The 24,497-nt window shown below is 34.0% G+C and overlaps 2 protein-coding genes across 2 annotated transcripts; both read right to left on the bottom strand.

Annotated features, from left to right (window-relative positions):
- Positions 1 to 6,086: 6,086 nt before the first annotated feature.
- On the bottom strand, positions 6,087 to 10,103 carry LOC133321832 (alanine--glyoxylate aminotransferase 2, mitochondrial). The gene is made up of 5 exons (XM_061530903.1): positions 10,097 to 10,103; positions 7,613 to 7,931; positions 6,841 to 7,541; positions 6,401 to 6,783; positions 6,087 to 6,188 (listed from the first exon to the last, which is right to left on the bottom strand). Exons 1-5 carry the CDS (start codon positions 10,101 to 10,103, stop codon positions 6,087 to 6,089), a joined length of 1,512 nt encoding a protein of 503 aa, XP_061386887.1.
- An 8,758-nt stretch (positions 10,104 to 18,861) lies between these two features.
- LOC133321831 (uncharacterized) lies at positions 18,862 to 24,255 on the bottom strand. Its single transcript, XM_061530902.1, has 4 exons — positions 23,841 to 24,255; positions 23,196 to 23,783; positions 20,949 to 22,374; positions 18,862 to 19,022 (listed from the first exon to the last, which is right to left on the bottom strand). The coding sequence occupies exons 1-4, from the start codon at positions 24,253 to 24,255 to the stop codon at positions 18,866 to 18,868; spliced, it is 2,586 nt and encodes an 861-aa protein (XP_061386886.1). The 3' UTR covers positions 18,862 to 18,865.
- Between the last annotated feature and the right edge of the window lie 242 nt (positions 24,256 to 24,497).

The raw sequence follows: 24,497 nt of genomic DNA, 5'->3' as shown, positions 1-24,497 counted from the left end.
TAACTTTATAAAAAATAAGAAAAACTAATTTTTCGAAAAAAAATCTCCTAGAATTGTAAATAAATATATTGTTTTAAGAAAATATATATAAGTAATAATAATAATTTAGTTGTTTTTTTATTTTAAATTTGTTATTGTTTTTATTTTTATTTTTATAATTTAGTTTTGAATAAAATTTGTAATGCATATATCAAACTCACGAGAGAATCTATTCAAGGTCTTCCTTTTGATTCCTTCTTATTCCGACATCTAAAACATCTTCACAACTTATTTCACACCTTTTTGGGTCTACTCGTTATCTATTTAAACTTAAAAAAGAGCTCAGCATTACCAATTTGAACCTCTAAAGAACTTTTCATCACCTACTCGGACCTCTAGAGAACTTCTCATTACCATTTCGAACCTCTAAATAGCACTTTTTCAACTTTTTGACCCTTCTCATCACTTATCTAAACCTCAATAGAGCTAGTCGTTATACATTCGAACCTCTATATAATTTCTCGAACCTCTATATAATTCCTCGAACCTCTAAAAAATTCCTTATTATATATTCTGACCTCTATTGAACCCTTTTGTATCTCCTCCATATCAATGCGAACCTTAATAGAGCTTCTCATTACCTATTCCAACCTCTAATGAACTTCTTATCACCTATTCGAACCTTTAAAGGACTAAGAGGAAATCTTCATTACCAAATTGAATCTCTAAATTACTTCTCAGCACCTACTCGGGCCTCGCGAGAACTTCTCATTACCATTTCAAACCTTTAAATATGACACTTCTCATCACTTATCTGAACCTTAATAGAGCTAGTCATAATAAATTCGAACCTCTGAATAACTCATCATCACACATTTTGGCCTCTATTGAAATATTTTATACCTCCTCCCTACCGATGCGACCTCAATAGAATCTTCATAGGTGTGTAATGAAAGCCTGATTATCAATTCGAACCTCTAAAAACTATTTTCACCTACCGAACCTCAATAGAGCTCTTTATTATATATTTGCGAACCTCTTATCTCGAACCGGATTCGAAAAGATCAAAATAAGATACGTCAAATTTCGAAAACCAATTATATAGAGGTTGAAATAGGTTTAGGAAAAATAGGAAAAAAGAGATTCCTTACATAAAGGTCCGAATAGGTGATGAAAAGTCTTATACAGTTTCTTATAGGTAATAGGGAGCTCTATTAAGGTCGGAAAAAGTGATGAAGAGGCCCAACAGGTTGTTGAGTTTCCACAAAGGTTCGACGAATATCGAATAGCCCTTCTGAATATAGGTGGCACAAAAGTCCCCAAATGAATTCCATAGAGGTTCCAATGAGATCCAGAGGTAATGAGCAGTTCTATAGAGGTTCGTACAGGTAATAAGGAGCTCTATTGAGGGCGGAATACGTTATGACGAGACCCAAAAAGTTCTTTAGGTTCGAATAGACGCTAATGAACTCTACTGGTGGAGTAAAAGACCTCAAAATAATTTCATAGAGGTCCCAATGAGACTTAGATACTCATGGATCATTTATGGAGTCCATAAGAATACCTGAAGGCTCCGAATTGACGACTAAAAGGTTGGAAGAGCACCTTAAAGGTGCGAATAGGTGATACGGAGTTCATTAGAACAAGGTTGAAAATGAGCACCTTAAAGGTGCTAAAAAGGTGATCCTCCAATGCGTGAGGTGCTCATTAGGTCCAAAGAAGTTAAACATTTTCCTATAGAGGTCAGTATAGATTATGAGTAGGCACATAGGCACCCGAATTGACGGCTATGAGCCCTCTATAGGTCCAAATTATTGGTGAGGAGCTATCAAAATTTTTAATTATGAGCTCTATATAGAGGTTCTAATAGTTAATTAGCCGTATATGCGTTCAAAAGGGCCAGAAGACACCTTCAACAATTTTATTCAAAAATTTTTTATTCAAAATTTTATTTTTTTTTTTTTTTAAATTAAAAAAATAAGACGTTTTAAATTAACCCCTTAAATAGTCTATACGCTTTAGTTGGTTAACCTTACCCTTAAATATTGCACAATTTTTCCAACTAAAAAAATTATAAAATATTCGAATAACAAACAATACTTTACACCTATCCTTTAAAAAAGCAAACAACAACAAACACAAGCTGTGCCTCTTCTCTATAAAAAATTTACTTTACTCTAAAAAAAACCCAAACAACCACTGAAGCCAAAATTCACACAAATTTAAATAAATAAAAAATATATATTTATGTATGAAATTGGAAATATGTCCTTTATTTATAAAACAAAAAAACAATAAGCTTATATTTTTTTAAATATACACACAGAGTATTAAATAAAAAAATAATCAATAAAATTAAAATAAAAAAATTGTCAAAAATCGAAGGTATGTGAAATTGTAAAAAAACTAACTAACAAAATTGTCATATAATTAGGGAATGATATACATAAATTAAAATGAAATTGCTACAAAAAAATAATTAAAAATAAATTAATATAAAAAAATCATAAACATTTGTTGTAGTTGTTGTTTTTATTTCCTTTCATATTGTCTCCAATTGCGTGGTTCTTTTAAATAATGATTTGATAAGATCGTTTCAAATACCCCAATCGCAAAGTCCACATCATTTTTGGTAATACACATGGGTGGCTTGAGGCACATTATCTAGGATATGGAGAAAAAAACGAAGGAGAAGAAGAAAATAATAAAAACAAAGAGAAAACGAAAGTCAAGGAAAAAAATAAACCATGGGAAGAATTAAATTTGCTACGTTTTTGAAATCATACAAAATTCTTCTACAATACACCATTTTAGAGCAGTCATGTTAATGGAGAAAATAATCTACATCGAATTTCACTAGGCGTTACGGAACACAAGAAATCTGTAAGTAGTATACAAACCCAGTTCGCATTCATTTCAGAGTTAATTCCAATATTTTTATTTTTTAGGTTAATTCCTGGCTATTTTCAAATGGGCGCATATTCAACTATATGTTTTTAATATAGAGAGTTATCGTTAAAGGACAAAATATTCTTCATCGAATTTCACTATGGGTCAACGAACGCAAGAATACGTAGGTGTTATGAAAATCCGTAAAATATCGACAAAACGGCGGAATATTAATTAAAATCTACTAAGGTTAGCCGTCATTCGCTACGTTTTTAAATGGATGCTCATTACGACCATAATACTTCATTATAGGGGATTGATGTCAATGGTGAAAATATTCTATATCGAATTTTACTATGAGTCACCGAGCACAAGAAGTCTGTAAGTTGAATACAAACCCTTACAAAATCCGCATACGTTTCAGTGTTAATTCCAATATTTTTATTTTTCAGGTTAATTCTGACTATTTTCAAATGGGCGCATATTCAACAACAAATTTTAACGATAGAGAGTTGTCTCTAAAGAACGAAATATTCTACATCAAATTTCACTATGGGTCAACGAACGCAAGAATACGTAGGTGTTATGAAAATCCGTAAAATATCGACAAAACGGCGGAATATTAATTAAAATCTACTAAGGTTAGCCGTCATTCGTTACGTTTTTAAATGGATGCTCATTACGACCATAATACTTCATTATAGGGAATTGATGTCAATGGTGAAAATATTCTATATCGAATTTCACTATGAGTCACCGAGCACAAGAAGTCTGTATGTTGAATACAAACCCTTACAAAATCCGCATACATTTCAGTGTTAATTCCAATATTTTTATTTTTCAGGTTAATTCTGACTATTTTCAAATGGGCGCATATTCAACAACAAATTTTAACGATAGAGAGTTGTCTCTAAAGAACGAAAAATTCTCCATCGGATTTCACTATGGGTCACCGAACAAAAGAAATATGCAGCTGTTATAGATACTCCCAAAATATCGGTACCAATATGGGGGTTTAATAAAAATCTACAAAAGTTTATTCTTCATTCAATATGATTCTGAAATATGCTGAATTTCACCACAATACTTCATTTTGGAGGTACGATGCCAATGAGAAAAATTTTCTACGTCCAATTTCACTAGGGGCCACCCAACAAAAGAAATCTGTAGGAAGAACACAAACCCTTACAAAATCCGCATACATTTCAGAGTTTGCAATATTTTTATTTTTTACGTTAATTTCGTGTGTTTGATACCGGTTTAGGCCACAATATTACATGATAGAGAGTTGCTGTTAAAGGACGAAATGTTCTACATCAAATTTCACAATGGGTCATCGAATACAAAAAATCTGCAGCTGTTATAGATACTCCCAAAATATCGGTACCAATATGGGTTTTAATACAAATCTACAAAAGTTGATTCTTCATTCAATATGATTCTGAAATATGCTGAATTCTGCCACAATATTTCATTTTGGAGGTATGATGTCAATGAGAAAAATATTCTACATCGAATTTCACTATGGGTCACCGAACACAAGAAATATGTAGGAAGAACACAAACCCTTACAAAATCCTCATACATTTCAAATTTAATTCCAATATAGTTAATTTCGTGTGTTTTCAAATTGATGTCAGTTTCGACCATGATAACACACGATAGAGAGTTAGAGTTAAAGAAGGAAATATTCTCCATCGGATTTCACTATGGGTCACCGAACACAAGAATTCTGCAGCTCTTATAGATATACCTGAAATATAGACAAAAATCGGGACTTTCATTAGCCGTCTTTCGCTACGTTTTTAAATGTATGCTCATTACGACCATAATACTTCATTATAGAGTATTGATATCAATGGAAAAAATGTTCTACATCGAATTTCACTATGTAGAACATTTGGCAAACACAAGAAATCTGTAAGTAGAATATAAACCCTTACAAAATCCGCATACAATTCAGAGTTAATTGCAATATTTTTATTGTTTAGGTTAATTTCAAGGGGTTTCTTTTTGAAACCAAATTTGACCACAATAACATGATAGAGAGTTGGAGTTGAAGAAGGAAATATTCTCCATCGGATTTCGCGATGGGTCACCAAACATATGAAATCAGTAGCTATTATGGATATACAATAATTGAAATCTGCTTATGTTAGCCTTCATACGCTACGTTTTTGAATGGATGCACATTTCGACCATAACACTTTATTATAGAGGATTGATATCAATGGAAAAAATATTCTACATCGAATTTCACTATGGATCTCCAAACACAAGAAATCTGTAAGTAGTATATAAACCCTTACAAAGTTTGCATACATTTCTGAAAAGTTTTTATTTTTTAGGTTAATTCTTTCATGAATGATGCCAAATTCTACCACAACATTTAATGTTAGCGGATTGATGTCAATGAAGAATATGTTCTCCATCGAAATTCACTATGGGTCACTGACCACAATAAATCTGTAAGTGAAATGCAAACCCTAACAAAATCCGCATTTATTTCAGACTTAATTCAAATATTATTATTTTTTAGGTTTATTTCGGCGGTTCTCAAATGCAGGTCAAATTTGTCCCCAACCATTTAAAATATAGAGTTGGCCGTAAAGGAGGAAATATTCTACATCGAATTACACTATGGGTCTCCGAGCAAAAGAAACTGCTACCTATAATACATAACCTTAAAATAATTGCTCAAAGTTGTTTCTTAAATAAAATATATATTTTTTAAGGTTAACTTCGGGTCATTTTGATTTGAGGCCATATTCGATGACAATATTTCATGATAGAGAGTTGATGATAAAGAACGAAATATTTTCCATCGAAATTCTCTATGGGTCGCCGAACAAAATAAATTGCTAGCTGTAATACATAACCTTAAAATAATTGCTCCAAATTGATTCTTAAATAAAATATATATTTTTTAAGGTTATAACTTCGGGTAATTTTGGATCGAGGCCATATTCGACCACTATATTTCCTCATTGAGGCTTGGTATTAAAGAACGAAATATTCTCCATCGAATTTCATTATGAGTCACCGAATAAATGAAGTCTGTTGCTATTAAAAATATCCTTAAAAACTGTATTAATTTTAGTTTTATTTAAAAAATGTCTATCAACTAGAAATTATAAGTCTAAGTACAAGTCTTTTTTTTCCAATAAAAAACTCAAATTCAAAATTAGATTTAAAACATAAAAAAACGATATATCCATTTAATTTTTCATTACGAAATCTGAAATGGCACGATTAAGGACATCTACGGCAAAATTAACATCCGTTTTCGAGATACACATTGGGGGTTTAATGCGTAAAATCTGTAAGGGGAAAAAGAGAGAGAAAAGGAGAGAGAGAGAGAAAACTCTTTGAATACAAAATTTCAATAATGGCAAAGGAAGCTGAGCCACAAAAAAACCCAAAACCAAAAAAGCGTACACACACAGACAGATACACATTGCATTAAGACCAAAGACATTAAGCCGCAAATTTAGAAGCTTTAAAAATTGAGAAAAAATTTTTTCAAACTTACATTTCCATTGAGACCACCACGACCAAATAGTACACCCATATCTTTACATTGTTCCCATATCTCCAGGACATGTGGTACACCCAATGGCGTTTTGGTTTTACGATCACTAACCAATTCCAGGCCAATCATCAGACCCTTGCCTCGAACATCACCAACAATTTCATAACTGTCACGAAGTTCTGCTAATTTTTTGAGGAAGTAGGTACCCACATATAGGGAATTCTTTTGCAGCTGTTCCTTTTCCATGACATCCATGACAGCAATACCGACAGCACTGGCCAGAGGATTACCACCATAGGTGTTGAAATGCAAAGCCATGCCAAGGGATTTGGCAATTTCGGGTGTGGTTACGACGGCGGCCATGGGGAAACCATTGCCAATACCTGAGGAGAAAATTAAATGAATTTCATAAAATAATGGAAAATTTGTCCCTCACACACCCTTAGCCATGGTAACAATATCCGGTACAATACCATGACCCTCAAAACCCCAGTAATGTTCTCCGGTACGCCCAAAGCCCGTTTGGACTTCATCTGCCACAAATACCCCACCATTGGCCCGCACCAATTCCGCTGCCTTTTTGACATAACCCTTGGGAAATTGCACGGTGCCACCCACACCCTGAATCGATTCGACAAACATGGCAGCCACTTTACCACGTGGCAGCGAATATTTGAAAGTCTGTTCCAATTCATTGTAATACATCTCACTGGCCCGACACTGACCCGACTCCGCATTACATTCGCATTGGCGATCAGTTTGTATGGGCGAATCACGACAATTCGAACCACCCCAAATCCCTGTATAAGGATCCGGGTTCATAACATGATGTATGCCATTCGATACTCCGGCCAAGGGGAAACGCCATGTGGAATGGGCGGTGAGGCCCATGGTATATGGTGACATACCATGATAACAATTACGCAGGGTTAGAATATCTTGATTTCCGGTATGTAGACGGGCCATAAGCATGGCCAAATCATTGGCCTCCGAACCGGAATTGACAAAGCAGACCGCTTTTAAATCTCCCGGAAATTTGGCTGCCAGCTTTTCAGCATATTCATGAATCTTGGGGTGCATATAAATATTTGTGGTGTGCCAAAGGGTCTTGACTTGCTCCTCCAATGCCTTGTTGACTTTTCTAAGGAGAGGAAAAAAATAAAAAATTGATCAAAAAAAAATATATTTTTTTTTAATTTCCCCAAAACTTACGGATGACAGTGACCCACCGACACAGTTACAATACCGCCGAACATATCCAAATATCGATTACCATCATGATCGAACAGCCACTGCATATGGCCATTGTGTATCAGTAAAGGTTTCTTATAATACGACTGGATATTCGGTGTGAGATGATTCTTCCTTAGTTCCTTGATATTTTCATAGCTAGGTCCCTTATATTCCGGTGGTTTATAATCCAAATTGGGCATGTCATTTTGTAGCAAAGGCGCAGGGGCCGGTGCGGCCTTGGAATTTAGTGTGGAGGAAGAGGTGTAACGGGACTGCCATATCAAACGATTTGAAGATGCTAAAAAGGAATTTAAAAAAAATAAAAATTTGTTGAAAAATATTTTTAAACTAGTGAGCGGAGCAGTATAGTCGGGCGTGGCCGACCATATAATACCCTACACAACCTCCACGAAAATATAACTTTATGTAGTTCTATATTCTGAGCTTGGACAATATTTTGGTGAAATTTGCACCCACTTGACCGACTAGAGGTCAACAAATATTACTAATATTCAGTACAGCCAAATATTACTAATATTACTTGTCCAGATACCCTTCACCGTGGCCTATAGATCGATTCAAAAAAAAACAAACAATTAAATATTCGGTCCATCTCATCCCAATATTATTGTCTGATCATTACCGAAAATTATAGGCGTTGTCCTTGACCACAACAGGAACCTCATGGAAAATTTCAAAGCGATCAGCGCTATATTTCCGCCCTCTAGTGTGCTAATGGGTTACTGTATAATGCCTCAGTAACGTAAACACCTGTAAATATTTAAGTGTAACTCCCACATCTGAGTACATACGGCCATACAATTATCAATTTAAAGGTCAGCCACTCTTCTTGGTTCTACTATCAACTTCTCGGGTCTATGTCCTTTAGGAGTACATATATACGCCATAGAATCCAAATTTTTCAAGTTTTCACACAAAAGTCAGGGTTCATTTGACCCGCTAAATATTGACCGATCTTTATCAAAACAGGCGTGCTTATTTTTTGGCCCGATAGCGACCAGAAAAACCTACAAAAATTTAGTATTTGGTCCATTTCATCCCCGTAAATATTAACCGATCTTTACCAGAAACAATAGGGGTCTTCATTGGCCAAAGCCCATCCTACATGCAACATTTGCTACATTTCGTGAAGATTGGTCCATAACTGTGGCCTGTATCGTGTTTACAAATTATAATGGACAGACGGACGGACACACATGTCTAGATCGAATCAGCTAGTCGAGATATGACGATCGGTATACTTAATGGTGGGTCTAGGACCAAAATTTCGCGGCGTTACAACCTCTTGGGAGCTGCACAAAGCTATAATACCCTGACAACATAGTTGTGTAGGGTATAAAAATCTACTTGACAATTTTTATACCCTTCACCACACTGTGGTACAGGGTATTATGTCTTTGTGTGTTCGTCCGACCGTCTGTTGGTGTTAAATTGTAAACAAAGTAAAGGTTGCATTTATAATTCGATTTGGATGAAATTTGGTACCGTTCATTTGTTTGGCCCAAGGACGAATCCTATTGAAATTGGGGAAAATCGGTTCAGATTTAGATATAACTCCCACGAAATTTTGCATAGGGTACTGAATCGGGTGTAGAATGATGTGTGCTGAGTTTCTTGAAAATCGGTTCAGATTTAGGTATAGCTCCCATATATATTTTCGTTCGATTTAAGGTAAATGGTGCACCAAAGTTCCTATATATCCTTCGATTTGCACGAAGTTTGGCATGGTGTACTGAATTAGGGGTAGAATGGTGTGTGCTAAGTTTCATGAAAATCGGTTCATATTTAGATATAGCTTCTATATATATTTCCGTTCGATTTAAGATAAATGGTGTACCAAAGTCCCTATATATCCTTCCATTTGCACGAAATTTGACTTGGAGTACTGTATTAAGCCTACAATGATGTGTGCTAAGTTTCATGAAAATCGGTTCAGATTTAGATATATCTCCCATATATATTTTCGTCCGATTTTATGTAAATGGTGCACCAAAGTCCCTATACATCCTTCGATTTGCACGAAATTTGGCATGGCGTACTGAATTGAGTCTAGAATGCTGTGTGCTGAGTTTCGTGAAAATGGGTTCAGATTTAGATATAGCTCCCATATATATTTTCGTTCGATTTAAGGTAAATGGTGTACCAAAGTCCCTATATATCTTTCGATTTTCACGAAATTTGGCATGGCGTACTGAATTAGGTCCAGAATGAAGTGTACTAAATTTCGTGAAAATCGGTTCAGATTTCACGACAGTGTTTCTTCTAAAAGGCGACGTCTATGTAGGCGATATATATGTATAATATATCAAAGTGGTTAAGATTATCATATATAGTCGGCCCAGTCCGACTTTACTACTGTTTTAAATATCCACACCTATTAGAGGTTGAAAAAAATTTAAAAAAAAATTGTTTTAAATTCAGCGTGCCTTATGTTTGACCTACCAGGCATTAGTGCCTATTAATTTACACATTCATTGTTTATAAACAACGTTGATGTCGTTCACATTAGCCGCCACTACAATGACGCCTTATGAAAAATACATCTATTTGCATACATTTGTATTCTGTCCGGAATTGGATGTGAATAAATAGGGACCTCAACAGACAAGTGAAATTTTCACCAATTAACTTAATTTAAAAAATATTGTTAATAATTAAAAAAATTAAATAGGTCCTCAGACCTCACAGAAAAAAAAAATCTCTTGATTGGAGTGTGCAAAAAATTGACATATTGGCCCTTATTTAAAATAAATAGTACATAAATACGTATGTAGGTTATCTCTTAACTATCTATGGCGCATGAAATCCATTTAGGATCTAATTATATGCCACCAATCTGCAATATTTGCGTTGTGCAAAAAAAAAATTAATAAAAAAAATAATTTATTTAATGCACATATATATTCTGCGTATGTATGGCATAACAGTTTTGTTATCATTTTAGCAATTTTTTTTATTATTATTATCATTATCAGAAAGTGTCCAATTAATGCCCTGATAAATGGAAATAAAGATTTGAAATTCTACGCACACGCCATTATCATCGTTGTTCTTGTTGTCTTTGCTGTGGGTCCGCCATTGGGGGTCTTTTATGGCAGTTGCTGTTTCTAATAATGTTGTAAACAAAACTTATCATATTATCAACAAGTGTGTGCAAATAGTTTTGAAAATATACAAAAAATAATTTTTCAGGGATCCACTTTGGGCTTGGATTTAAAAGTAATATTTTTCAAGGCACCTCCAGTAGGCGTGGATTTTTTAAAAACTAATTTTTAGGGTCAACAATAGGCGTGGATTTTTAAAAATATATTCGAAATATTTTTTAATATTTTTTTTTGCTCTCCCCCTCATCTCTATTTTTCTAAACTCATTCTATAATCTGATTGAAATTAATTCAACATTTGCAAAATTCAAAATTTGTTGATATGATCGCCTCAGTCTCCATTAATTGAATGATTTATTTATTCATTGTTAGTTTGTGTTGAAATATTTCGCACACTTTATTTGTCCCGTTTGAATTTAAATACGATGCAATGATGTTGTTGTTGTTGATGAGCTGAGTAGAGAAGAAAATATTCAAACACGTGAGTTTGATATTTTGTAAATGGGTATTTAAAAAAATGTTTTCAAGAAGCTACCAAAGGCGTGGATTTTTATACCCTTTACCACACTGTGGTACAGGGTATTATGTATTTGTGCATATGTTTGTAACAGCAAAAGGAAACGAGTTCGACACATGGTTCCTTTCGAGAATATGCATAGAATCACTTTCTGAGTCGAGTTAGGCATGTGCGTCCGTCTGTCTGTCCATGTTAAATTGTAAACAAAGTACACGTCGCATTTTTGATTCGAATTGGATGAAATTTGGCACAGCTCATTTATTTGGCCGAAGGACGAACCCTATTGAAATTGGGATAAATCGGTTCAGATTTAGATATAGCTCCCATATATATTTTCGTCCGATTTAAGGTAATTGGTGCACCAAAGTCCCTATATATAATTCGATTTGCACGAAATTTGGCACAGCGTACTGAATTAAGCCTAGAATAATGTGTGCTAAGTTTCGAGATGTAGGTATAGCTCCCATATATATTTTCGTCCGATTTAAGGAAAATGGTGTACCAAAGTCGCTCCATACCTTTCGATTTGCACGAAATTTGGTACAACGTAATGAATAAGGTCTAGAATGATGTGTGCTAAGTTTCGTAAAAATCGGTTCAGATTTAGATATAGCTTCCATATATATTTTCGTCCGATTTATTGTAAATGATGCACAAAAGTCCCTATATATCCATAGATTTGCACGAAATGTGGCATAGCTTTCTGAATTAGGTCTAGAATGATGTGTGTTAAATTTCGTGAAAATCGGTTCAGATTTAGATATAGCTCCCATATATATTTTCGCCCGATTTAAGATAAATGGTGCACCAAAGTCCGAATATATTTTGCGATTTGCACAAAATTTGGCATAGCGTACCTTCGAGTGAACATTGGTATACAATTGTAAGGATACATATGTACAATATACACAAAGTGGTGAAGGGTATCATATAGTCGGCCCAGTCCGACTTTACTACTTTCCTTACTGATTTAAAAATATTTTTTTTCACGGAGTTACCCAAGGCGTGGATTATTTAAAAAAATATTTTAATTGAGTGAATTTAAATTAAATATCCCACTGAAATTCAAATTAACGTTTTCGTTCCAACCCAATGTCTATGCAAAACAAGTAGTCGCGCGCACACACACACACGCCCACATTAACAGGAATGGTGTAAAGGGGAAATGCATTAAAAATTTGCATTAAAAAAATTCCATTTCACTAGGAAAATGTTGTAGACTAACAATAACAAAAAAGGAACAGCAACAACTTTAAGAAAATACCTACCTAGAATATTTCGGGACATCATAGTGCACTGGTAATTATTTATTTAAATTTGTTTTATTATTTATTTTATTTTTTATATATTTTTTATTTAATTTAATCTTTTTTTAATTTTGTATTTTTATTTTTGTTATTAACTATCACTCGTTTTTTTCTTTTTCTTCTTGATCTACAAGACAGACAGACACGCACGGTATGACAACGACCACCAGCTACATTCCACGACACCAGCAATTGAACTGAAAAATAATTGTCCCCGGTATAACTAACCAGCGGCAGCTGGTGCTGCTACTGCAGCAGCAGCCTACAGGTCGCACGTTCTATCATTAAACGGTTATAGAGAAATGAGAGAGAAAGAAATTATTCCCTCTCTCTGTCATTATTTTGAAAATCTGTTATTTTGCCATGGACTGGTATGCAGAGATTTCTGGTTTTGATATTTTCCTCTATTTTCATGAAGCTGGACTCGCCCAAGTCTTGGAAGTGTTAAATAGTAATAGGCTCAGTGCATTGGAAGGCTTCGATTTAGATGAGACAATAACAACAAAACCAGTAAGGAAAGTTGTAAAGTCGGACGAAGCCGACTATATGATACCCTTCACCACTATGGGTATATTAAAAAGATGCATCCTAACAGAAGGGCCATTAACATTAAATTGGATGAACTAAAATATGTGACCTTTATCTAAAGGTGAATCGACTTAGAGATCATAAACTAAGTTTGGTTCTTAAAATCCGACAATTTTCAGGAAACTTTACACACATCATTCTAGACTCAATTCAGTACGCTATGTCAAATTTCGTGCAAATCGGAAGATATTTAGGGAATTTGGGGCACCATTTACATTAAATCGGTCGAAATATATATGGGAGCTATATCTAAATCTGAACCGATTTTCAAGAAATTTTACAGACATCATTCTAGACTCAATTTAGTACGCTGTGCGAAATTTCGAGCATATCGAAAGATATTTGGGGAATTTGGAGCACCATTTACATTAAAACGGACGAAAATATATATGGGAGCTATATATAAATCTGAACCGATTTTCAAGAAATTTTACAGATATCATTCAACACTCAATTCAGTTCGCTATGCCAAATTTCGTGCAAATCGAAAGATATTTAAGGAATTTGGGACACCATTTGCCTTAAATCGGACGAAAATATATATGGGAGCTATATCTAAATCTGAACCGATTTTCAGGAAACTTAATACACATCATTCTAGACTTAATTCAGTACGCTATGTCAAATTTCGTGCAAATCGGAAGATATTTAGGGAATTGGGGCATAATTTACCTAAAATCGGACAAAAATATATACGTAGCTATATCTAAATCTGAACCGATTTTCACGAAACTTAGCACTCATCATTCTAGACCTAATTCAGTACTCTATACTCAATTTCTCTATACTATGCCCAATTTAGGGAATTTGGGGCACCATTTACATAAAATCGGACGAAGATATATACGGCAGCTATATCTAAATCTGAACCGATTTTCACGATACTTAGCACACATCATTCTAGACCTAATTCATTACTCTATACCCAATTTCGTGCAAATCAATAGATATTTAGGGAATTTGAGGCACCATATACATTAAATCGGGCGAATATATATGTATATGGGAGCTATATCTAAATCTGAACCGATTTTTACGAAACTTAGCACACATCATTCTAGACCTAATTCAGTACACTATACCAAATTTCGTGCAAATCGAAAGATATATAGGGTCTTTGGTACACCAATTGTCTTAAATCGGACGAAAATATATGTGGGAGCTAGATCTAAATCTGAACCGATTTTCCCCAATTTTAATAGGGTTCGTCCTTGGGCCAAATAAGTGACCTATGCCAACTTTCATCGAATTCGAATCATAAATGCCACCTGTACTTTGTTTACAATTTAACATGGACAGACGGACGGGCCAGCACAAATCGACTCAGAAAGTGATTCTATGCATATTCTCAAAAGGAACCATATGTCTATCTCGTTTCCTTTTTGCCTGTTACAAGCATATGCACAAAGACATAATATCCTGTACCACAGTGTGGTGAAGGGTATACAAAATCCACGCCTCTGGTACCTGCATGAAAAAATATTTTTAAAAAAATCCACGCCATGAAAAAAAGTTTTTAAATAAAATTTAAATATTTTTTCTTTTATTTTTATTTCAATAATGTTGGTGTTTTTTTGTTAGTTTTTATTTTATTGTTATTATTTTTTTTTAATGACATTTTTCTTTCTTCATGTTCTGTTTCTTTGTAATATTTTTATAACAATTTTTTTAAAGATATTTTATTTGTTTTTTTCTTCTTTACTTTAGCAAAGCTTTTTAATTTTTGTTTATTTTTTAGTATTAGTTATATTATCGGTGTCTGTGTGTAAGTGTGTGGTTTTATTTGTTATTTTTTTTAATAAAACAAAGAGTTTGGATACCAAATTGCTCGTAATTTTGGCAAAGAAGCCCAAAAAAAAAGAAGGCAAACTAGCCAAAATATTTTTTGTGAGGTTAGGTTATATGGGGACTACCCTAAAAATTTGACCAATATTGATGATTTTCAGTACGAAGATTTGCTACCCATTGAGAACCCAAATTACAAACAAATAGCTCGAACAACCTACCCAAGGTCCCCAAAATATCGAAATATCTGAGGAAACTTATATGGGAGCTACCCTAAAAAGTTGACCACTATTGATGATTTTTGGTAGGAAGATTTGCTACCATCTGAGAACCCAAAATACAAAATTTCAGCCAATTCGGTTGAAAAACGTGCCCAAAATTCCCAAAATACCGCAAATTTCGAAGTACCTTTATATGGGGCCATCCTAAAAAGTGATCCAAAATTTATGATTTTTAGCGGAAAGATTTGTTATCCAATGAGAAATCAAAATACCAAATTATAGCCAATTCGCTTGAAAAAGAAGCCGAAAATCTCTAAATATAAAAATTTTTGAGGTTAGGTTATATGGAGGCTAGACCAAAAAGTGAACCAATATTGATGATTTTTAGCGGAAAGATTTGTTACCCACTGAGAACTCAAAATACCAAATTATAGCCAATTCGCTTGAAAAAGAAACCGAAAATCTCAAAAATATAGACATTTGTGAGGTTAGGTTATATGGAGGCGACCCCGATCAAAATTTATAATTTTTGGTAGGGTGATTTGCTACCAAATGAAAACCCAAAATATCAAATTATAGCCAATTCGGTTGAAAAACGATCCGAAAGTAGTCAAAATATCGATATTTTTGAGGTTAGGTTATATGGAAGGTTATCACGAAAAGTGGACCAAAATTTATAATTTTTGGTATGGTGATTTGCTACCTAATGAAAACCCAAAATATCAAATTATAGCCAAATCCCTTAAAAAACATGCCGAAAATCTCAAAAATATAGAAATTTCCGAAGTTAGGTTATATGATGGCTATACCTAAATGTGTACCAATATTTATTATCGATTGGTCGGGGGATGTGTGCTATCCACGAAGAAGTCGCATCAGCAACTTACAAACAATTCGTTCGGAAAACGAGCAAAAGAATCGTCAAAATTCCGAAAATTTAGGTTAATATAGCATGGAACCTATATCGAAATCTGAACCGATTTCAACAAAACTCAACACACTTCATTCTGGACTCAATCGATAGATAAAAATGAGGTCTTTAGAGCACTATTTACATGAAATCGTCCGAAGATATATATGGAAGCTATATCGAAATCCGAACCGATTACTTCAAAACTTAATACACATCATTCTAGACTTAATTCACTTTGCCTTGCAAAATTTCGTGACAATCGAGCAAACGTGGGGTCTTTGGTGTACAATTTTCTCGAAATCGTAAGAAATTTTTTATGGGACCTATATCGAAATCTGAACCGATTTCAAGAAAATTTCACACACATTATTCTGAACTCTATTCGGTAGCCTGTAAAAAAATTTAATAGGAATCGATCGAATGTGGAACCTTTAGTGCACCATTTTCAAAAAATCGGTTGAAAATGTATATGAGAGCTATATCGAAATCTGAACCCATTTTAACAAAACTTAATACACATCATTTTTGACTCAATTTTTCATGATCAGCAAAGTTTCGTGACGATTGAACCAACCTTGGATGAATTTTTATATGGAAGCTATATCGAAATCTGAACCGATTTCAACAAACTTCACACACATTATTCTGGACTTTATTATGTAGCCTGTAAAAAAATTTAATAGCAATGGAATATCGAAATCTGAACCGATCTCATCAAAACTTAATACACATCATTCTAGCCACCATTCAGTATGATATGCAAAATTTCTTGTCAATCGATCAAACATTGGGTCTTTGGTGTAGGATTTTCATAAAATAGGATGCATTTTTATATGGGGCCTCTATCGAAATCTGAACCGATTGTAAAAAAAAACTTCACACACATTATTATGGACTCAATTCACTTCGCTATGCAAAATTTCGTACCAATCGGACAAACATTGGGTCTTTGGGGCACCAATAACCTCAAATCTAATGAAAATATATATGGGAGCTATATTGAAATCTGAACCGCTTTCAACAAAACTCATCACACATCATTCTAGACTCAATTCACTTCGCTTTGCAAAATTTCGTCGCAATCGATTGCATGTGGAGCCTTTGATGGATAATTTTCTCGAAATCGGACGAAATTTTATATGGGAGCTACATATCCACATCTGAACCGATTTCAACAAAACTTAGCACACACTATTCTGAACTCTATGCGGTAGCCTGTGCAAAATTTCGTGGTAATCGGAAAAACATTTTTTGTATTTTGTTCACCATTTAACAAAAATCGGACGAAAATATATATAGGGAGCTACATAAAAATCTGAACCGATTTTAACAAAACTTGGCACACATCATTATGTCCTCAATTATTCGTGCTCTGCAAAATTTCATGACAATCGGACAAACATTGGGTCTTTGTTGCACCATTTTCATAAAATCGGAGGCATTTTTATATGGGAGCTATATCGAAATCGGAAACGATTTTCATAAATTTTAATAGGTTTCGACCTTGTTCCAATAGATTGAGTTGTGCCAAATTTCATCGTAATTAAATAATAAACAGATCTGAATTTTGTGGGACTTGCTCTCAGATCCAAAATGTAAATAGGGAAGATCCTATTTATATATTAAATATTTCAGGGTGTTTTAAACAAAATTATTATAGCCTCCTAGCTACTGCGCAAGGGCCTCATTTTTACATTAAATTTTGATTATTTTTTGAAAAAAATATATATTTTTTTAGTTCAGCAAAAAAAAAAATCTGCATATGTTGTTGTTGAATGTGTTTTAGGGTGCATTGTTGTTGTTATTATTGCTTTTGTATATTTTTTTGATTTAAAAAAATAATTCAATTTATTTTCTGTTGTATTTTTTTAATTTTTTTATTTTTATTGTTGTATTAATAACTTTGCTTTAGGTGTTTGTTGTGTGTATGGGTAATTTTTATTTTTATTTTTTATTTTGTTTTTGGTTATATTCTAATATTATTATTATTTTTTGATAAAAATATATAAACTATACTGTGTTTATTTTTATTAATTCTTTTTTTATTTAACATAATTTATTTTTGTTTTATTTTAATTTTCGGTTTTTTTTTAATTTTATTTAACTAAACCACAGACATAGACAGAGAGAGAGAGGGGAGACAACAAGAAAAATAATATATATAACAAAGAAATATATAGCAAAAAAATATATACCACACATCTTTTAGATGTGTTAAAGGGCAGAATAAAAAAGCGGGAGGCTCAATTGTTGGTTGTTATAAGAATTAAAAATTATATCAACAAATTTAGCCATATAAAATAAAATAAAAAAAGTATTTTCAAATAAAAACAATAAATATTTTTTGTTATAATTATTTCTGGTTGTTTTTTGTTTTATTTGCAAATATATTTTTTTATTGGGAACATGATATTTTTGAAATATACGCTTTAATAGTTTTTTGTCCATTTTTTAAATATTTTATTTTATTTCCATTGTTTTTTCAAATAGTGAAATAGTTTCGCTTGTTTGTTTTTTTGTTATCAATATGTTTTCTTGTTAAATAGTTTATATATATTTTCAAAAGGGGAAATAGGGATACAAGGGGGGTAAAAGGGGGCGGGGTAGGAGTGTTTTTTGCATGAGTTACACTTTACTCATTATCATAATTATATTTTAATTTTAAATCTTAATTTTTTTCAATAATTATTCTCTAAAAATAGAAAACAAAAAAATAAGACAGGAGAGTTTGTATTTTGCCAAATTTAAAAAAAAAAACGTTTGGAAAAAAAGACAATTTACAAAGCCGGTCCACCCGGATATTCTTCATAATCATCACAATCGTCTATAAAATCTGAAAATAAATCCGGACTAGCATCGTAGTCTATGTGGGTTTCAGATTTTTCAATATTTGCCGCCATTTGACGTAAATTATCCACACCAGCCAATAGTTGCCTGCCAAAGGAGAGGGAGAGAGAGAGAAAAATATATTAATAAAAATAATGCAACCCAGAATAATTAAATTTAATACTAATCAAATATATAATTTTTATTTAGTTTTTATGCAAGAAAAAAAATTAATGGGTGGTGAATATAAAATAAAAAAAATCACCACACCCCAAGTAAGTAAAAAATCAATATTTTTGTTTTTAATAATTATTTAACGTATTTTAAAATAAACACACTTTTTTATTAAATTTGGATTTTTTTAAAATTATGTTGACTTTTTTTATTTTTTTTTTTCATTTTATGCAATTTCCAAACATTTTTAAAGTGTGGTGAGATTCTTTGGAAATTCACCACACCTTAAAAATATAGAAAATGAACTCATTTCAATAAAATTATTTACATTTTTTCGATGCTAAATTTAAATAAAATTTAAAAATTTTTGAAATCTTCTAGCAAAAATCGAATGAATTTGGATTAAAAAAATTACTGAATATTGCTATTTTGCATTTCTATATACATATTCCTTTATATTATGCAATTTCCTAACATTTTTCAGGTGTGGTGAGTTTCTTCGAAAATTCAACACACATTAAAAAATGTAGGAAATAAACGCATTTCAATTATGTTACTAATATAAACGCATCATCTATCTATTTTTATAGTTATTTATATATTTTCCTTACAAATTTTAATAAAAATTTTTAATTTTTTGAAATTCTTCTAGGAAAACATTAAATTAATTTTGTATTAAAAAATTACTGAAAATTGTTATTTTGCATTTCTAATGTTCCTTCATTTTATGCCATACCCTATTTAAGGTGTGGTGATTGTTTCTCTCACCATTTTTTAAAAAAATTTAAAGAGAAATTTATTTTAATAAATTTACATTTTCAAAATTAATCCTTGTTTAGGTCATATTTCATAAATTTTTTGAAAATTTTTTCTATTAATAGTTCTTAAAAAAAATTTTTTATAATTTCTTCAATTTAAAAATTTTTTAGAAAAATTCACCACAAAAATCGAATGTAATACCCATATTTCAATATTAATAATCGGGTTTGAAATCAAATTTCAAAATATTTTGTCTCAACGAAGAATTTTTTTATTATCTAAAATCGAGAGTTTTTTACATAAAATATTACAAAAAATTCTTATTTTTCTTTTTTTATATGCATTCTCCTTAATTTAAAGTAATTTTCGATAATTTTAAGGGTGTGGTGAGTTTCTTTGGAAATTCACCACACCCTAAAAATAGTTGAAAATAATTGTATTTTACTAAATCTAGTCATATAAAATACACAAAATGCGTTATTTTTAAAATATGACATTTACGACTCATATTTCAATATTGAAAATGTATATTGAAAGGGATTTTCAAAAAAAAGTTGCATCAACAGGCGTAGGACATGATTAAAAAATATGTATTTGCAGTTGTAAGTAGTTTTTCTAATTGTCTATGTAATTTTCAACAAGTTTTAAGGTGTGGTGAGTTTCTTCGAAAATTCACCGCACTTTGAAAAAATGCCTAATTTCCAAATTTTTATAATTAGAAACATATAACTGAATTGTCGTAGTTATTCCAATAAAAAAATGACGGAAATTGTGTTTCTATGGAAATTCACCACACCTCGAATTTAATTTATATTACCCAAAAAGATATAATTCAAAATTGTATAATGTTGTGGCAATGAAGATAAAAATCGTATCTATAAAAAATCACCACACACCGAATTTTATTTATACTACCAAAAAGATATAATTCTAGGGTCATTGAAGTCATTCCACTTATTAAGTGCGGAAAATTGGATAAGGAGGCATGGCCTATAAGGTCCGCATATTTTTCGAAGGGCCTAAAAGGCCTGTACATTTTTTGAAGGAGCCTCACCGAGGCTGGATATTTTTTTTGATTTTGAGAGTGGATTTAAAACTCACCTCAGGTTTTGTTCTGCATTTGATGCTGCCCTCCGCAAATCTAATGATAACTGTTGTGCTCTGGACGGTCTAAGGCCAATAATGCCTGCGGTGCCAGCAATACCAACACCGGCACCAGCCACTCCACCACCTGTACTGCTGCTAACACCCATACAGCCACCACCTAAACCTCCAGCGGCAACACTGGCAGTTGGAGTCCCAACACCACCAATACCTCCACCTGGCGTTGCTGCATTCGATGCAGCTCCACCACCACCACCCACACCACGATTGCTACTTGTTACAGCAGCCGCTGCGGCATAGGAGTTATTAGAAGGAGGAGAACGATCACAGTTTGTTGCCGCCGCCGAAACGTTACAGCCACCCACAGCACCTTCTTCACGCATCAAATCCCGTTCACGCCTCAAAATCTCCACCTCCGCGGTTAACTGTTGCACCTGCAATTTTAGTTTTGTGACAAGATTTTGTACGGCCGTTGAATGTTTCTTATTGCTATCCATGGTCTCTTCCGTTTCGGATCTGTGTAAACGTTGCTGTTCCATTAGCTGACGTTCGAGATTATTTGCCCGCGACGTCTGTTCGCTGAGAGCTGCCCGTGTTTCATCCAATTCCCGTTGTAGTAAAGCATTATCGGAACGTAACCTTGACAATTGATTGCTGAGCGTCGACTCTTCGGGGGAGCCGACGGAATTTGATGGCAATCCGGCAGCGATGTCGGCCAAACGCTGTGACGAATGTATTATGGGGCCATCGCTAAGGAAATCGGGTAACATTTTCGAACCCACCGATGATGATGAGGGTTGTTCGGGTAGACCCATATTAAAACCGCCCATATCGGCTGGCCCGGGCAAGGGTGCATTATCAAGGTTACGTGACCTGACACCCGCACCACCGATGCCGCCAACACCACCACCCCCAATAGCCTGATCTACACCACTACTGCCTGGCATTTCATCAGCAAATGCCGCAATGGGCGAAGATGGTGGTGAATTAACGTGCATATCATTGGCATACCACGAATCCATCCAATGATCTTGCACAAAATCGGGTAATGCTGCGGCCGCCGCAGCACCACCCGGCAAGGGATTGGGTGGTTGAAAATCTGTTGGACGTGTTGCTAGGGTTCTTCTTCGGCTGGACGACGATGCAGCAGCCGATCCTCCGCCACTGCCGCCACTGTTATTTTGATTTATGGGCAAATCCAATTTCAATTTGGCAGCCATTGTTGTCGATTGCGAATTGGTATTCAAAGTTAAACGGGTGGGTCGCGTATCACGATTAGCACCGATACCAACACGACGTCGTGGTGAGGTCTGTGGTCGTGGGATTTCATAATTTGAATAGGAACGTGGTACATATTGACCGCCACGATCATAATCTGAAGAATTTGTTGTCATCGTAGATGTATTGGAGGGGAGATTCCATTCTGCAAGAAAGGGTAGATAAAATTAGCATTAGTTCGAATAACAATATTTTTTAAGTCCCAGCAAGCGTGGATTTAAAAAAAAAATTAAATCTCAGCAGACGTGAATTTAAAAACAATTAAGTCTCAGCAGGCGTGGATTTTTTAGAAAATATTTTGTTTAAGTTTTGATTTAAAAAAAAAAATTAAGGTTGGATTTTTTAAAAAAAAAATATTTTTTTAAGTTTGGATTTTTTTGAAAATATTTTTTTTAAGTCTGGATTTTTTAAAAAATATTTTTTTAATTCTGAATTTCCTTAAAAAGTATTTTTTAAGTCTAGATTTTTTAAAAATATTTTTTAAGTCTAGATTTAAAAAAAAATTTTTTATTAGTCTGGGATTTTTTTAGAAAATATATTTTTTTAAGTGTGGATTTTTTTAAAAAATATTTTTTTAAGTCTGGATTTTTTAAAAAATATTTTTTTAAGTCTGTTTTTTTAAATATATATTTTTTTTAAATCCCAGGATTCAAAAAAAAAATACAATTGATGAAGGGCACAAAATTCGATTATGCAACCCTACAGGATCGGCTTTATCAAAGATTGGCATTAGTAGGTCTTCTGAAGTTATCTGTCAAGATATCATCATTTCAGATGTCCTTTCAAAAATGTTCCTAGGAGGACTGTCCAAAAATCGCCCTTATGGCAAAAAATACTACCAGACAAGGGGACCTATTCATTTTCTACACATTTCATATCCTTCGATACTTTGTTGGTGAGCACATCCTGTGCTTCTTACCACCCATGTTCCGACCCCTCAAGTAGCAATTTGTTACCTTTACTAACCTGCAAATCGATCGCGTTCCCTTTCATCCGGATATAGACGATAGTCGGATGATCTTCCTGCGCTGAGACCGCCTCCACCACCTGATGACGCTTCCCCAGGTGGCAAATCAGCTGAATTCGATGCACCAGCATACTCAGCCAGACTCGCCTGCGAGTCAAATGATGAAAAACGTGGTGAGCGTTTCATTTTTGTGGCCGAGGACAGGCCATCTAGGCCGCTGCCGCCGCAATTTGTTGTTGCACCACCACCACTCACTGTTAATGTGGACGAAACAGAATTCGATTGTGGAACTTTGGGACGGGCACCCGTTGATGTTTGTAGGGAAAGTGTGGCAGACGTGGAATTTGCAGATGATGATGTTGTGGACGTACTGTTGTTGTTGCCACTGCTAACATTCAATGGTGGATCCAATGATGTGACTGTGGTCGAGGGGGCAGTATGAGCACTGCTGCTACTAAGGAAATGTTTAAAGGAAAATGATGATGACGATGATGATGAATTTTGGGTGGGTGCCGGAACTGTGGTGTGTGTGTTATGGTTGGTGGTGGAAGAGGCAACATCACCAATGGATTTGTGCCCGGCATTATCTAAGACGAGAAAATAAATTTTAATTATAGTGTTACTATTTGGAGATGTGGACTTACCTTCATGTCCACTAGCTCTGCCAGAGGGTTTTTGATATTCTCCATATGCTCCACCCCCATTATTACCACTCATTTGTGAGTGGGATCGATGACCATTTAAACACAAATCTGCTACCAAATCATTTAGATTACCCTTGGCTGCCGTTGGTCTGTCCTCATCACAACATTCACCATTTCCACCGCTGCCATCAACCTGATGATGATAGCTGTCTGTCGGCTCGTCTTCTTTGTGTGGACCACTAACATCTTTGCTTGTCGAACAAACACCACCAGCAGCACCACCACCACTGCATTCCTCACGAGCTTTTATCGAATCCAAGGCATTCTTTTCACAGTCCGTTTGTAGATCACTCACAGCATTATGTCCAGACGGATGCGGATGATGATGATGCTGTTGGTCATTTTCATTTGCCATTGTGTTTTATTCTTCAAGAGCACCACCACCGTGCCTGCCTGCCAGCTTTTATATAAACTCCTCTGCTACTGCTTCTGCCGTATTTGTTATTCCTTTCTCTACCGTCTTTTTGATTTTCCTTCCTCCTTTCTTATGCAGGTAAAAAAATATCTAATGTCGTTTGGTTGTGTCGACCTTTTTTCTTCTGCTTCGTTCTGCTACGTCTTGCACTCACAGCTCTTTTTGGTTTATAATTCCTTTTG

This window comes from Musca vetustissima, unplaced genomic scaffold (assembly GCF_032173495.1).
Source record: "Musca vetustissima isolate MV318-11 ecotype Yass unplaced genomic scaffold, APGP_CSIRO_Mvet_v1 utg23152, whole genome shotgun sequence".
NCBI classification, from domain to species: Eukaryota; Metazoa; Arthropoda; class Insecta; order Diptera; family Muscidae; genus Musca; species Musca vetustissima.
This window is presented reverse-complemented; position numbering and strand designations above follow the sequence as displayed.